General features: G+C 47.5%; 3 protein-coding genes across 4 annotated transcripts; 2 read left to right on the top strand and 1 right to left on the bottom strand.

Annotated features, from left to right (window-relative positions):
* The first annotated feature begins 207 nt into the window (after window positions 1-207).
* LOC132789835 (mediator of RNA polymerase II transcription subunit 1) lies at window positions 208-6,180 on the top strand. 2 transcript variants are annotated; one of them, XM_060798127.1, is made up of 4 exons: window positions 208-387; window positions 454-1,827; window positions 1,888-3,902; window positions 4,770-5,136. In XM_060798127.1, exons 1-4 carry the CDS (start codon window positions 354-356, stop codon window positions 5,004-5,006), a joined length of 3,660 nt encoding a protein of 1,219 aa, XP_060654110.1. In that variant the 5' UTR covers window positions 208-353; the 3' UTR covers window positions 5,007-5,136. The 2 variants fall into 2 exon arrangements, with proteins under 2 accessions (XP_060654110.1, XP_060654109.1); XM_060798126.1 differs by having other exon boundaries at window positions 209-387; window positions 4,765-6,180.
* Window positions 6,181-6,366: 186 nt separating this feature from the next.
* LOC132788927 (adenylosuccinate lyase) lies at window positions 6,367-7,957 on the top strand. The gene has a single exon (XM_060796611.1). It carries the CDS (start codon window positions 6,447-6,449, stop codon window positions 7,890-7,892), a length of 1,446 nt encoding a protein of 481 aa, XP_060652594.1. The 5' UTR covers window positions 6,367-6,446; the 3' UTR covers window positions 7,893-7,957.
* Window positions 7,958-8,656: 699 nt separating this feature from the next.
* LOC132788926 (mediator of RNA polymerase II transcription subunit 1-like) lies at window positions 8,657-14,642 on the bottom strand. Its single transcript, XM_060796610.1, is given in 5 exon segments — window positions 8,657-10,095; window positions 10,938-11,329; window positions 11,332-12,951; window positions 13,012-14,385; window positions 14,440-14,642. Coding segments are annotated over 5 exon segments (4,650 nt in total). The 5' UTR covers window positions 14,474-14,642; the 3' UTR covers window positions 8,657-8,865.
* Between the last annotated feature and the right edge of the window lie 1,516 nt (window positions 14,643-16,158).

Genomic DNA, 16,158 nt, shown 5'->3' with positions numbered 1-16,158 from the left:
ACAAGATCAATGACACTATCTGTTGCACCCCAATAAATGCATTGTATTATTTGAAATTTTAATTTATATTAATAACCTTTTATCTTTGCTATATAAGTATCATAAGAATCACAGAGTACATTTTCAAATTCACAAGAGCGCTTTAGCAGTTAATTTAAATACCCTCTCCGAACTAGAACTAGTTCTGTTGTGCTAAGTTCGCACAGTGAATCGCAAATTTTACCGCAAGCGTTGCCTTTTCGTTAAAAAATGGAAAAACTGTAAAAATATTACAGAAAAGTTATTTCTTTAAGATTAAATGTGTTTCCATATGCTTTTATTAGCTTAAAAGAGTGCAAGGAAGTTAAAATAAAATGAGTGTAAACCATCCCAAGCCGTCTGGTTCAGGTAAATTATTGAGTTGTCCTCAAATTGAGTGAGACTTAATAGTGATTGATTGAATGATTGCGATAGGTACATCTGGGCAAGGCAGCAGTCATGCTCCAGCTGGATCAGGAGGAGGAACAGGCACAGGGACAGTGCACATTCCCAGCATTGAGGAGAAGAACAAACAAATACAGCAGGAAGCGTTGATGGAGAAGATTCGAGCCAAGTACAGACAAAAGCCAAAGTCATACGATGAGATCAAGAAATCAATACGAATGTACTTCATTGAGAAGCATTACCCATTGGACCCTGTGTGCAAGGCGACGCTGCAAACAGTTCTCGATAAACTGCAGCATTACATCAAGGTGAACTCCAGACACGGGCTAGTGGAGCGCCTGGAGAGCCTCTCTCGACAGCTAGGTCTTAAGTTCATGGAGGATCAACAGACGCTATTCATTTCCACAGACATGTTCTATGTGGAAATACTGCTTGATACCGAAGGCAAGCTCAGCGACGTCAAAGTGCATCACGAATGCAAAAGTGAGCAACCATCCACGTCGCCATCCAGCTCCAGCTCTGCTGATCTCCTTAACTGCCTCAAGGCAGGCGACTTTGCCGACTTCACAGTCCAGTTGGAAGGCCTCTCCTCCATCTACCAGTTGAACGCGGAGCCTAAGGTCAAGAAGAAGGCTTTTGTGGCTCTCGAGGCAATGGAAACAGACATCTACAATCTCTACCAACAGCAACTTCAACAGCATCAGCAACCACAGATCGACAGCTACCAGATGATGAAGATGTCCTCGGTGGGATTAGTGATGCAGCGACGAGGCGGACACCCCATGAAACTCACCTATTTCTGTCCTCCTCTGCACCTGCTTGAATCGCAGGTGAAAGGAGAGCTAGTAGATGCAGCTGCAAGTAGAGACTACAGCATTGAGCAGGTTATGAAAAGCCCTGTTGGACTGAATGCCACTCTCAATCTGGAGGGTTCCTCGGCGAATAAATTGCAAATACTGCCAGTTGTCAGCTTCAGCAGCGAGTCTGGGCTTCCTCTGGAGTTGCCTGCTTATGCTTCACTCACTCAGAACAACTCGATGCTGATTCCGGCTACCTACGTGCTCCGTCTTGGTAAACCGATGCCTGTCTGCATCGATTCTCTGCGTGCTCTGGGTCTCCCAGGTGTACCTACAGAAGGAGATATGTCTGTGATGAATCTGATAGTACAAACTGCTTCCAGGCAGCTCATTAGGAACATACAGAAAGGATTGTATGTCAATCTCCCAAAGGAAACGCACTGCTACTTTCTGACGGACAATCGCAGACTGCAGGGCACAATGTTGTCCTCACTGCAGTTCACGGAGCCATCTCAGGTGCCCAAGATAATCGCATTCCTCAAGAAACAAGCGCTCTTCTACACACTTCTCGCCAGCTGCGTCAGGGAGCAGCAGAAACAGTACAATGGTGAGTCACCATAAGACGGATTTCCCAAAGAAGTATAATCTCATGTATAATCTTTTACAGATATGGAAAGCACCATCATCTTGGAGGTGACTGCTGTGTCACTCAATCAGATCACGGTGGAGTTGCAGCATCCTTATGAGGAGTCGCTGGCAACGGTGGACTTTCTGCTGGAAGATGGCGAGGCTACATGCACTATTTACTGCCTCACCAATGACTACGAAGCGCTCTCTCAGAAGCTGACCCGAACAGTGCGCCAGGTTGTCTCCATACCTATGGTCATCTATAAGCTACTCAAGTGCTGGGATGAGGAGCACCTTCAGAAGCTGCATGGAATGGCAGCTCCAGGAGCTGGAGGCAGCTCAACCAGTGGAGCAGCTGGTGGCTTTAGCGGCGGATCAGGGTTAGGAGGAGGAGCAACAAACTTTGGCCACTTTGCTTTGGATTCCAGCTCAGTGTCTGGCGAAGGCAGCAGTGGGGTTGGAGGTGGACTAGGAGGAGCTGGTGGATTCAGTAGCGTCAGCAATCTAAAGATGGAGTCGACTCTGCGTTCGTTGGCGGATGCATTCGCTGACTCGACTTCAGCTGCTGCGGCTATTGCGGGAATCATTAATCTCAAGAGAGAAACGGATCCTCAAGCATCTTCCAGCAGCAGTTCACTTCCACTTTCCACCTCCGCCTCGACCTCTGGAGCTTCGACCTCTGCTTCCACTTCAAGCGCGGCAGCAAAGGCTAGCGACCATGAGATTGCAGATAAGTACAAGAACATCTGGAAAGATAAGACGCCCAACTTAAAGCACTGCGTCAGCATTACGCCCATTGCTGGGGATGTCAAGGCGCCTCTCCAGCAACAACAGCAACAAGTTGATGTGCAACGGACGGGAGGCATTGAGATCATTCCTCTGAGTGCACCTAGCAGTGTGGGAGCCACTCCAAGTGCCGGCTCTCCAGCCACTACAATCACCATCACACCTATCACAGGTGGAGGAGGGGGCAACGGAGCAGGCAAAGATGCAGTCAAGGAGCAGAAGAAGTCGACTTCAAGCGGAAGTGGAAGTAGCACCAAACGACCCCATGAGAGTGGCTCCTCCACTTCCTCCTCTTCTTCCGCTAATCCGAGCAGCAGCAGCGCCAGCACCTCAAGTTCCTCGAGTGACAACCAAAAGGAAAAGAAGCGCAAGAAAAAACGAGATGACTCTCCAATGGGTCCCCCAGAGAAGATCTATTCTCGACAAAACTCCCCAGCTGGAGGTGGTATTACAGATTCTTCGTCGAGCAGTGGCGTCGTGCGAAAGTTCTCGTCTCCTTCGACGTCATCTTCCTCCTCGCCCAAGTCTGGTGTGGCAGGAATGGGGGCAGCTCTTGGACTGACAGGTCTTGGCCAACCTTCTGCGCGTCCAAGTCCCAAGCACAGTCCGGTCTACAGCAGCCCGAAGCACAGCAGCAACACCGCCTCAAATAGTCCGAAGTCGCCATTTGGCACCCACTCGCCCAAGCATGGATCCTCTGGAAAGCCGAGCATGTCCACGCTCAAGAGCGCCACTGCGGCCACAAGCCTGAGTCTGAGTCCTAAGGCGGAGAAATCTTCGAGTGGCATCACTTCGAGTGGATCTACTGCAATATCGCTACCACTAGCTCTTCCTCTGCCCACAGGCCCATCTGTATCAGGAACTGCTTCAGGAGCAGGATCAGGCAGCAATCCTCCAATGATGCGACCCGTGCCGCCTTTGGCCGCCAGCAGCAGCAGCCAGTTGCCGGCAGGCGTCACCATCAAGAAGGACAAGAGCAGCCTGGGCATAGGCATGGGCAGTTCCTCGGCTACCTCCTCCGCTTCTTCTTCAGGAGTCGTTGCAGCAGCAGTCGCCGCCCTTAAGAGTTCCCAGCAACAACAGCAGCAGATGAAGCCATCTGTGAGCAGTTTATCGCATCTGGCAGCGGGTGGCAACCTGGGCAGCTACTCGACGCCATCCGTGGCCGCTTTGGAACTCAATGCTGCGCTCCGCAAAGGCATGGCGGGATCGGGAGTGGGACCGGGATCGGGTCCGGGAATGGGCGTGGCAGCGGGAGCGGTAGGCGCGGTAAGTCCGTTTTCATTTTATGAGTAGCTCTCGTGTGCCCACTTCCGCCTCTGCCTCCAATTCCTCAACTCAACTCTATATACACTATATCCAGCTGCACCTCTTAACCCATAGTTGCCATTTATTTTTCAATGTTTGATCCTAAAGTAAACTTGCGATGCAAGTTGAAATTGGAACAATAGTCTAAACAATGTGTTTAACTGGAGCAACTCGATGGAATAATTGTTAAATGTAAATTGTTATTATGTATATTATTATTAATTAATATTATTATTATTATTACTGTAGTTTTTGGTTTCCTATTTGATTTATATAGTATTGAGTTCCTTTCGTTTGTAAATATATTTTCTTCTATTTTTTAATCGCATCCGTTTTATTTGTTCTGCTCTTATTGATTAATTAATATTTGTGCTGGGATCTGTCTCCCTTCTCCTTGCTCCACCTTCTGCTATCTACATATACCAATACACATACAGTTGCTTTGCACGCCTGTTCCTTTAATTGATGCATGTTAGCGCTGCGCTGTTAAGGAGTTCTGTTAGCTAACAGCCACTTCGAATGTTAACAAACTGTTGTTGGTATTCGCAGCCTTCTACGAGGTTATTTTATATATTGGCTAAGGTAATAATTATCTGACTATTACTAACGGGATTATTTCTCTCTCTCTCTCTCTCTTTCGCTGTTTGCATGATTTTGGCAATCCTTAACCCGCAATCGACACTTGTGCTTTTTTTTGACACGTTTTCCTTTTTCTCCTTCGTTTGATTGTTTTAATTTGCGTTTTCGGTTCGTTTCTCGTCCGTTTGTCTTTACACACACACAAATACAACACACGCACACAACCACGCGCTTCCTTTGTCAGGTTAGTTTGATGACGTCGACGGCAGCTTCGACGGCAACCATCCCAACCTCGGCAACAGCAACAATATCATCGGTAGCAACAACATCAGCAGCAGCAACAGTGGATTCATCAGCCACAGCCTCGGGCACAGTGGGAACGGGAACGGGAGCAGCTCCTCCTCCTCCACTGGCAATAGCAACATCAACAACAACGGCAATGGCAACACATCATCAGCAACAGTTGCTAGCAGCGGCGCCACATAGTAGCGACAGTGGAAGTAGCAGCAGCAGCACGGGAGTAGGAGCAAACACTGGAGGGTCCTCGGAATACATGGTGAAGCCAAGCAGCCAGGAAGGTCTTAAACTGACCATCAAAACAGGAGGCATCAGCAGCAGCAGTTCAACTAGTAGCAGCAGCAGCAAGAGGGATGGTAAGAGGGAGAGCGGACCATCAAGCTCCTCTGGTAGCAGGAAGACACACACAGGACTTAAGCCAGGAGTGAACAGCGGACCAGCCTCAAAGAAGGCACACGCCTTAGGATCAAGCGGAAGTGGAAGTGGAAGCAGCTCCAGCAAACACCTCTTCCAAAAGGCCAACTCATCTGGCAGCCTGAGCACCAAGCTAGGCGGATCGTCCTCTTCATCCACATCGTCGGGTGGTGGAGGATTGCCTCTCACCAAGAGCAACAGCACCAACTCATTCCAAGAACATACGGCTCCCAAAAGAAGGCCCAGCATGGGCAGTGGCGGAGCAAGTGGCAGTGGTAGTGCTCAGCGCAAGTCATCGCAAGGTGGTCACGGATCTGGAGGAAATGGCGGATTGTCACCAGCTGCTTCAAGCGGATCAATGTCACAGCCACCACCACGTTTTGATCACCACACAGACATGATGACCATTCTACAGTATGCTTCGCCCAGTATGACAGCCAGCATGGAAGGCTTCATCAAAGGACTGCACAACAAGTTCCAAATACCGAAATTATCGCAACGCACAGCAACAACCACAGCGACGAGCAGCAGCGGTAGCACCAGTAGCACTAGTGGGGCAGGAGGTGGAGGACAAACAACAGCTACATCTACAGCTACGACGTCTTCCTCCACAACTTCTTCTGCCTTGCAGGATCAGCAAGCCACAACAGATCCAATTGCCTTGTCCAGCGGCCAGTCAACTGCACCCACTTCCATCAGTGCACAACAGAGCAGCAGTGGCGAACAAGGATCAGGCGATGGCATCGACGAGGAGCTGCTTGCCAGCTTGGCAGGCGAATGACAGCTATTGTTCAATGGGCAATTTCCAATTTCTGCGATCATCACTTAGTTCCATTTGGTGCACTTCGACGGTGGACAGTTGTATGTTACACCTTAAATACGATTAATAGAAATTTAGGTAAACATATATCCCTATAAAAATAAATAAATACAGCGTTGCTTACGATTTTAATAAAATTTATAATTAAGTAAATTTCACATATTTTGAATGTGGCGGTATATAGTCGATAGAAGGTTTCTATCGATTTAGCGCGATAAATTTTTAGTCTGCAGTCAAATAATCGATGGTCAAGAGTATATTTATAATACCAACTGAAAACACATGTTTATATCGCGACCGCGCAACAAGTGGTATTTTTTTCACTTCGCCAGTCGTGAAAAGCAGATCGTGTGAATTGCTTCTTCCCTGCCGGTTATTCAGTGAAAAGCGGAAAAATGTCGAGCAACTACGAGGGATACAAGTCGCCATTGAGCACCCGCTATGCCAGCAAGGAGATGCAGTTTCTCTTCAGCGATCAAAACAAGTTCTCCACATGGCGCCAGCTGTGGGTCTGGTTGGCCAAGGCGGAATGTCAGCTGGGCTTGGAGATAAGCGAGGCTCAGATCACAGAAATGGAGCAGCATATCAAGGACATTGACTTTGAGGCTGCTGCTGCAGAGGAGCGTCTCACGAGACACGATGTGATGGCTCATGTTCATGTGTTTGCTAAGCAATGTCCAACTGCGGCGCCCGTCATTCATCTGGGTGCCACATCCTGTTATGTAGGCGACAACACAGATCTGCTGGTGCTGCGCGATGCTCTTAAGTTGCTACTGCCACGCGTGGTCACTGTTGTGGAACAGCTCAAGCGGTTTGCCGAGACATATAAGTCGCTGCCCACATTGGGATTCACTCATTTGCAGCCGGCGCAGCTGACGACGGTGGGTAAGCGAGCCTGCCTGTGGATGCAGGATCTGTTGATGGATGAGCGTGCGCTGCGTCGTTGTCTTGAAGATCTCCGTTTCCGCGGAGTCAAGGGCACCACGGGCACCCAAGCCTCGTTCCTGCAGCTTTTCAATGGCGATGGGCAAAAGGTGAAGCAACTCGATCAGCTCGTGACCCAATTGGCTGGCTTTAGCAAACCATACGCCGTGACTGGACAGACCTATTCCCGCAAAGTGGACGTCGAGGTGATGGCTGCCTTGGCCAGTTTGGGCAGCACTATCCACAAGATGTGCTCAGACTTGCGCATTCTCGCCTCGCGCAAGGAAATGGAGGAACCCTTCGAGAGCACACAGATTGGCTCTTCGGCCATGGCCTATAAACGCAATCCGATGCGCTCGGAACGTTGCTGTGCCCTATCCCGGCATCTCATTACGTTGTTCAGCAATGCAGCCAACACTCATGCCACCCAGTGGCTGGAGCGCACGCTGGATGACTCGGCCAACAGACGTCTGACCCTGTCCGAGGGCTTCCTCGCTGCGGATGCGGCTTTGCTCACGCTGCTTAACATCTCGCAGGGTCTTGTAGTCTATCCCAAGGTCATTGAACGTCACATTGCGCAGGAGTTGCCATTCATGTCGACGGAGAACATCATCATGGCCATGGTGAAGGCTGGCGGCGATCGTCAGGTGTGCCACGAGAAGATTCGCGTGCTCTCCCAGGAAGCTGGTGCCCAAGTCAAGCAGCATGGCAAGGACAACGATCTGGTGGAGCGTGTGCGCAACGATGTGTACTTTGCACCCATTCTCGATCATCTGGACGACATCCTCGATGCACGCACCTTCACTGGTCGCGCCAGCGAGCAGGTAGACGAGTTCATTGCCGAGGAAGTGCAGCCAGTGCTGGCTAACTATGCTGATGCCTTGGGCAACGTGCAGCACATCCAGCTGAATATCTAAGCACCTTCTATTATTTTATCACTTAAGCTCAAAGCAAACAAATACAGTTTTATATTCCCACATTATTATTATCAGTACCTCTGTCTATGTTTACTTCACCCTCCAGTGGCTTTCTTGCGGTTATCACCGCTTGCATCGGGTCGAGTTCCCTGACCCCTAATGCACTTCATGTTTGTCTCGCACGTTTCTCTGACGCAACTAGCAACTAGTGAGAAAAGGTATACACTGCAGTTTTGGCCTGACTTTAATATACCCGCTACTAAGGAATTCAAAATAGTCTTATTATTGTCGCTGCACTTGAATTGTTAGAATTTTATACATAATGAGTAGTCTTTAAACCTTAATGTGTAATTCCAAATTTATAAATGATTTGATTTATTTAATTTATGCTTTACAAGACCTACATGCATATATTAGTCGCTTTCAGTTTTCTCACTCCTTAACAAATTTTCATATTTGACATACTACGATAACTAAAATCTTTAAAAATTAAGCTCACAAGTTTTTTTTTTAATTAGTTAAAAAAAATTTGTAGCTCTATCTTATGTAGTATCACAGATCTAGATGTTTCTAAATATGGACGGACAGGCAAACAAATGTGTTATCTAATTCATTCATTTTATCAAGTCTGATTTTTGCAGTTGTAATTAACTTTATATACCTCTCTAGTTAAAGATTAAGAGAGTATGAGCACAGACCTCTAACAGCTTAGATTACATTATTTCTCGATCTGTCGCTATGCGATGATGAAAACGAAGAGTATGGAGAGAGAAAGAGAGAGAGATCATCATTTCATATTTTTATTAATCACATATGCCCAACATTGTCTTTGCTCTTAATATCTTGTGCTACGATTAGATCAAAACTTAGTCTCTCATTCACAGTTCAAGATCATTTGTAGAATCAATAAAAGTATACATAATTACTAATTAAGGAACAAATTTCACTCTCCAACTGATCGGTATAATCGATGTCATTCGCCTGCCAAGCTGGCAAGCAGCTCCTCGTCGATGCCATCGCCTGATCCTTGTTCGCCACTGCTGCTCTGTTGTGCACTGATGGAAGTGGGTGCAGTTGACTGGCCGCTGGACAAGGCAATTGGATCTGTTGTGGCTTGCTGATCCTGCAAGGCAGAAGAAGTTGTGGAGGAAGACGTCGTAGCTGTAGATGTAGCTGTTGTTTGTCCTCCACCTCCTGCCCCACTAGTGCTACTGGTGCTACCGCTGCTGCTCGTCGCTGTGGTTGTTGCTGTGCGTTGCGATAATTTCGGTATTTGGAACTTGTTGTGCAGTCCTTTGATGAAGCCTTCCATGCTGGCTGTCATACTGGGCGAAGCATACTGTAGAATGGTCATCATGTCTGTGTGGTGATCAAAACGTGGTGGTGGCTGTGACATTGATCCGCTTGAAGCAGCTGGTGACAATCCGCCATTTCCTCCAGATCCGTGACCACCTTGCGATGACTTGCGCTGAGCACTACCACTGCCACTTGCTCCGCCACTGCCCATGCTGGGCCTTCTTTTGGGAGCCGTATGTTCTTGGAATGAGTTGGTGCTGTTGCTCTTGGTGAGAGGCAATCCTCCACCACCCGACGATGTGGATGAAGAGGACGATCCGCCTAGCTTGGTGCTCAGGCTGCCAGATGAGTTGGCCTTTTGGAAGAGGTGTTTGCTGGAGCTGCTTCCACTTCCACTTCCGCTTGATCCTAAGGCGTGTGCCTTCTTTGAGGCTGGTCCGCTGTTCACTCCTGGCTTAAGTCCTGTGTGTGTCTTCCTGCTACCAGAGGAGCTTGATGGTCCGCTCTCCCTCTTACCATCCCTCTTGCTGCTGCTGCTACTAGTTGAACTGCTGCTGCTGATGCCTCCTGTTTTGATGGTCAGTTTAAGACCTTCCTGGCTGCTTGGCTTCACCATGTATTCCGAGGACCCTCCAGTGTTTGCTCCTACTCCCGTGCTGCTGCTGCTACTTCCACTGTCGCTACTATGTGGCGCCGCTGCTAGCAACTGTTGCTGATGATGTGTTGCCATTGCCGTTGTTGTTGATGTTGCTATTGCCAGTGGAGGAGGAGGAGCTGCTCCCGTTCCCGTTCCCACTGATGAATCCACTGTTGCTGCTGCTGCTGTTGTTGCTACCGATGATATTGTTGCTGTTGCCGTGGTTGGGATGGTTGCCGTCGAAGCTGCCGTCGACGTCATCAAACTAACCTGACAAAGGAAGCGCGTGGTTGTGTGCGTGTGTTGTATTTGTGTGTGTGTAAAGACAAACGGACGAGAAACGAACCGAAAACGCAAATTAAAACAATCAAACGAAGGAGCAAAAGGAGAAAGTGTCAAAAAGAAGCACAAGTGTCGATTGCGGGTTAAGGATTGCCAAAATCATGCAAACAGCGAAAGAGAGAGAGAGAGAGAGAAATAATCCCGTTAGTAATAGTCAGATAATTATTACCTTAGCCAATATATAAAAGAACCTCGTAGAAGTTTGTTAACATTCGAAGTGGCTGTTAGCTAACAGAACTCCTTAACAGCGCAGCGCTGACATGCATCAATTAAAGGAACAAACGTGCAAAGCAACTGTATGTGTATTGGTATGTGTAGATAGCAGAAGGTGGAGCAAGGAGAAGGGAGACAGATCCCAGCACAAAGATTAATTAATCAATAAGGGCAGAACAAATAAAACGGATGCGATTAAAAAATAGAAGAAAATATATTTACAAACGAAACGAACTCAATACTATATAAATCAAATAGGAAACCAAAAACTACAGTAATAATAATAATAATATTAATTAATAATAATATACATAATAACAATTTACATTTAACAATTATTCCATCGAGTTGCTCCAGTTAAACACATTGTTTAGACTATTGTTCCAATTTCAACTTGCATCGCAAGTTTACTTTAGGATCAAACATTGAAAAATAAATGGCAACTATGGGTTAAGAGGTGCAGCTGGATATAGTGTATATAGAGTGGAGTTGAGGAATTGGAGGCAGAGGCGGAAGTGGGCACACGAGAGCTACTCATAAAATGAAAACGGACTTACCGCGCCTACCGCTCCCGCTGCCACGCCCATTCCCGGACCCGATCCCGGTCCCACTCCCGATCCTGCCATGCCTTTGCGGAGCGCAGCATTGAGTTCCAAAGCGGCCACGGATGGCGTCGAGTAGCTGCCCAGGTTGCCACCCGCTGCCAGATGCGATAAACTGCTCACAGATGGCTTCATCTGCTGCTGTTGTTGCTGGGAACTCTTAAGGGCGGCGACTGCTGCTGCAACGACTCCTGAAGAAGAAGCGGAGGAGGTAGCCGAGGAACTGCCCATGCCTATGCCCAGGCTGCTCTTGTCCTTCTTGATGGTGACGCCTGCCGGCAACTGGCTGCTGCTGCTGGCGGCCAAAGGCGGCACGGGTCGCATCATTGAGGATTGCTGCCTGATCCTGCTCCTGAAGCAGTTCCTGATACAGATGGGCCTGTGGGCAGAGGAAGAGCTAGTGGTAGCGATATTGCAGTAGATCCACTCGAAGTGATGCCACTCGAAGATTTCTCCGCCTTAGGACTCAGACTCAGGCTTGTGGCCGCAGTGGCGCTCTTGAGCGTGGACATGCTCGGCTTTCCAGAGGATCCATGCTTGGGCGAGTGGGTGCCAAATGGCGACTTCGGACTATTTGAGGCGGTGTTGCTGCTGTGCTTCGGGCTGCTGTAGACCGGACTGTGCTTGGGACTTGGACGCGCCGAAGGTTGGCCAAGACCTGTCAGTCCAAGAGCTGCCCCCATTCCTGCCACACCAGACTTGGGCGAGGAGGAAGATGACGTCGAAGGAGACGAGAACTTTCGCACGACGCCACTGCTCGACGAAGAATCTGTAATACCACCTCCAGCTGGGGAGTTTTGTCGAGAATAGATCTTCTCTGGGGGACCCATTGGAGAGTCATCTCGTTTCTTCTTGCGCTTCTTTTCCTTTTGGTTGTCACTCGAGGAACTTGAGGTGCTGGCGCTGCTGCTGCTCGGATTAGCGGAAGAAGAGGAGGAAGTGGAGGAGCCACTCTCATGGGGTCGTTTGGTGCTACTTCCACTTCCGCTTGAAGACGACTTCTTCTGCTCCTTGACTGCATCTTTGCCTGCTCCGTTGCCCCCTCCTCCACCTGTGATAGGTGTGATGGTGATTGTAGTGGCTGGAGAGCCGGCACTTGGAGTGGCTCCCACACTGCTAGGTGCACTCAGAGGAATGATCTCAATGCCTCCCGTCCGTTGCACATCAACTTGTTGCTGTTGTTGCTGGAGAGGCGCCTTGACATCCCCAGCAATGGGCGTAATGCTGACGCAGTGCTTTAAGTTGGGCGTCTTATCTTTCCAGATGTTCTTGTACTTATCTGCAATCTCATGGTCGCTAGCCTTTGCTGCCGCGCTTGAAGTGGAAGCAGAGGTCGAAGCTCCAGAGGTCGAGGCGGAGGTGGAAAGTGGAAGTGAACTGCTGCTGGAAGATGCCTGAGGATCCGTTTCTCTCTTGAGATTAATGATTCCCGCAATAGCCGCAGCAGCTGAAGTCGAGTCAGCGAATGCATCCGCCAACGAACGCAGAGTCGACTCCATCTTTAGATTGCTGACGCTACTGAATCCACCAGCTCCTCCTAGTCCACCTCCAACCCCACTGCTGCCTTCGCCAGACACTGAGCTGGAATCCAAAGCAAAGTGGCCAAAGTTTGTTGCTCCTCCTCCTAACCCTGATCCGCCGCTAAAGCCACCAGCTGCTCCACTGGTTGAGCTGCCTCCAGCTCCTGGAGCTGCCATTCCATGCAGCTTCTGAAGGTGCTCCTCATCCCAGCACTTGAGTAGCTTATAGATGACCATAGGTATGGAGACAACCTGGCGCACTGTTCGGGTCAGCTTCTGAGAGAGCGCTTCGTAGTCATTGGTGAGGCAGTAAATAGTGCATGTAGCCTCGCCATCTTCCAGCAGAAAGTCCACCGTTGCCAGCGACTCCTCATAAGGATGCTGCAACTCCACCGTGATCTGATTGAGTGACACAGCAGTCACCTCCAAGATGATGGTGCTTTCCATATCTGTAAAAGATTATACATGAGATTATACTTCTTTGGGAAATCCGTCTTATGGTGACTCACCATTGTACTGTTTCTGCTGCTCCCTGACGCAGCTGGCGAGAAGTGTGTAGAAGAGCGCTTGTTTCTTGAGGAATGCGATTATCTTGGGCACCTGAGATGGCTCCGTGAACTGCAGTGAGGACAACATTGTGCCCTGCAGTCTGCGATTGTCCGTCAGAAAGTAGCAGTGCGTTTCCTTTGGGAGATTGACATACAATCCTTTCTGTATGTTCCTAATGAGCTGCCTGGAAGCAGTTTGTACTATCAGATTCATCACAGACATATCTCCTTCTGTAGGTACACCTGGGAGACCCAGAGCACGCAGAGAATCGATGCAGACAGGCATCGGTTTACCAAGACGGAGCACGTAGGTAGCCGGAATCAGCATCGAGTTGTTCTGAGTGAGTGAAGCATAAGCAGGCAACTCCAGAGGAAGCCCAGACTCGCTGCTGAAGCTGACAACTGGCAGTATTTGCAATTTATTCGCCGAGGAACCCTCCAGATTGAGAGTGGCATTCAGTCCAACAGGGCTTTTCATAACCTGCTCAATGCTGTAGTCTCTACTTGCAGCTGCATCTACTAGCTCTCCTTTCACCTGCGATTCAAGCAGGTGCAGAGGAGGACAGAAATAGGTGAGTTTCATGGGGTGTCCGCCTCGTCGCTGCATCACTAATCCCACCGAGGACATCTTCATCATCTGGTAGCTGTCGATCTGTGGTTGCTGATGCTGTTGAAGTTGCTGTTGGTAGAGATTGTAGATGTCTGTTTCCATTGCCTCGAGAGCCACAAAAGCCTTCTTCTTGACCTTAGGCTCCGCGTTCAACTGGTAGATGGAGGAGAGGCCTTCCAACTGGACTGTGAAGTCGGCAAAGTCGCCTGCCTTGAGGCAGTTAAGCAGATCAGCAGAGCTGGAGCTGGATGGCGACGTGGATGGTTGCTCACTTTTGCATTCGTGATGCACTTTGACGTCGCTGAGCTTGCCTTCGGTATCAAGCAGTATTTCCACATAGAACATGTCTGTGGAAATGAATAGCGTCTGTTGATCCTCCATGAACTTAAGACCTAGCTGTCGAGAGAGGCTCTCCAGGCGCTCCACTAGCCCGTGTCTGGAGTTCACCTTGATGTAATGCTGCAGTTTATCGAGAACTGTTTGCAGCGTCGCCTTGCACACAGGGTCCAATGGGTAATGCTTTTCAATGAAGTACATTCGTATTGATTTCTTGATCTCATCGTATGATTTTGGCTTTTGTCTGTACTTGGCTCGAATCTTCTCCATCAGCGCTTCCTGCTGTATTTGTTTGTTCTTCTCCTCAATGCTGGGAATGTGGACTGCCCCCGTCCCTGTTCCTCCTCCTGATCCCCCTGGAGCATGACTGCTACCCTGCCCAGATGTACCTATTGCAATCAATCACAATAGTCACTCAGTTTGCAGACATGTCAATTATTTACCTGAACCAGATGGCTTGGGATGATTTGCACTCATTTTGTTGTTTTATGACGTTGTTATATATTGTCTTTTTGACTTTATAGCATTAAAATGCACTTAAATATACAATTTTACTGTTTTTTCCTAAGTTTCAATCACTTTTTCCATTTTTTCCGCGAGAAAACGAACGCTATGCGGTAAACGCGGCCATTAATGTTTGATTCGCGTGAGCTGAACCAGTTCGTTTAAGAGCTGTTCTTGAAATCGACTATTAAATTTCGATTGTAATTCATTTCGATAAGACTTTACGTTTAACGGAAATACGAATTCAAAACGTGTTATCTTTTGTTTGTGCGATACGCACATTTGAGTGAAATGAAAATAATTTCATAAAAAGTTAATAAAACTTAAATAGACAACTATCACTTATATAATTTAATTATTTATTATTTTATTCGATAAAAAAGACAGAAACTTAATATTAAAAAATACATACGAATACATGGAATTGGAGTAAATAGTAAATATAAGTCAATTGTACAGAATGAAATCAAACTATTTATATCTATTTGATTTATTATAAAAGAATTATAAAAAAGTACAAGTTTCTAAACTTAACAAAACGTCGAGAATTGTAATTGTGAACTTCTACAAGATTTATTAAATTTTGATATGGTATTGGTGAAATATCGAGAAAATCTTAAGGGACTTGGCAATCTGCCAGATTTACCAGTCTCGTCTGTGTCCTTCGCCACTTCTGAGAATGACACATGCACACACACAAGCACATGGCAATAATTTTAACTTTATTAAGCTGCAGCGAGAGTTACCTGTTAGCTGGCTGCCAGCCAGACGTTCTTGTGCTTCCGTTCACTTACCGGAAGCTGCGTCAAATATCATAACTGGCACAAGAAGCGTATAATTCAATTGAAAGTCGGTTCGCCAAATTCACAGAACACGCTCTCATTTATCTATCTACAATCGGAGATTCCTATATGATGTTTTTATTTTTTCATTTTATTTTATTTCATTTCATTTTCAATTTCAATTTTCAGGCTCAGTAGCGCGACAGTGCGACAGGCTGTGTCAGAGCGGATATAAGGAGACATCGATGAGACGCTGAACGCCCACAAAGCCCCAAAAGCCAACCACATTAACAATTTAATGAGCGCCCCATGGTGCTGTTTGCCACTTGACTAGTCAATCAATGACTTGAAACATTTGATGTGCTCTTCAACGCGTTGTTATTGGATGTTTCTATTATGCTGGCCATAAAACATAATTTCATTTTTCATTTATTTTTGCAGCACATGTCGCATTTGTTCCTCCTTATAGAGCATACGAAGTTCCGCACATCTTACGCTCTATTTACACTTCAATTAGCTCCCCTTCCTCCATTACAAAATATATATAGACAAAAGCGGAAGCTGACGAGGGACACAGCCCCAGCTCAAATCACATAAATGAAATGCTTCAACTGCTCCCCCCACTGACAGCATCTAATTTAACTTGATTAACGCAATCATGTGCATAATTTTTGGGCCAAACCAGCACCCAGCTGGGATTTCATTTGGTCGGCGTGAGCTCGCTGTTTAGTGTTTTCTTAAAGTTGTACGCTTATCGGTTTCGCATTGGGTCAACGCCACGCCCACACAGTCTATTATTATGGCTGCACAAAGGCAAAACACAAGCACATAAACAAAACCCAATTTACATAGAATAGCTAACGATTATCGCATCAA

This window comes from Drosophila nasuta, chromosome 3 (assembly GCF_023558535.2).
Source record: "Drosophila nasuta strain 15112-1781.00 chromosome 3, ASM2355853v1, whole genome shotgun sequence".
Taxonomy (NCBI): domain Eukaryota; kingdom Metazoa; phylum Arthropoda; class Insecta; order Diptera; family Drosophilidae; genus Drosophila; species Drosophila nasuta.
This window is presented reverse-complemented; position numbering and strand designations above follow the sequence as displayed.

Bases quoted from the DNA above. Each gene is read 5' to 3' on its own strand.
- LOC132789835 (XM_060798126.1), top strand. From the start codon at position 354: ATGAGTGTAAACCATCCCAAGCCGTCTGGTTCAG. The intron at 388-453 runs GTAAATTATTGA...TGATTGCGATAG, and splicing joins TCCCAAGCCGTCTGGTTCAG to GTACATCTGGGCAAGGCAGC. The intron at 1,828-1,887 runs GTGAGTCACCAT...AATCTTTTACAG, and splicing joins GCAGCAGAAACAGTACAATG to ATATGGAAAGCACCATCATC.
- LOC132788927 (XM_060796611.1), top strand. From the start codon at position 6,447: ATGTCGAGCAACTACGAGGGATACAAGTCGCCATTGAGCACCCGCTAT.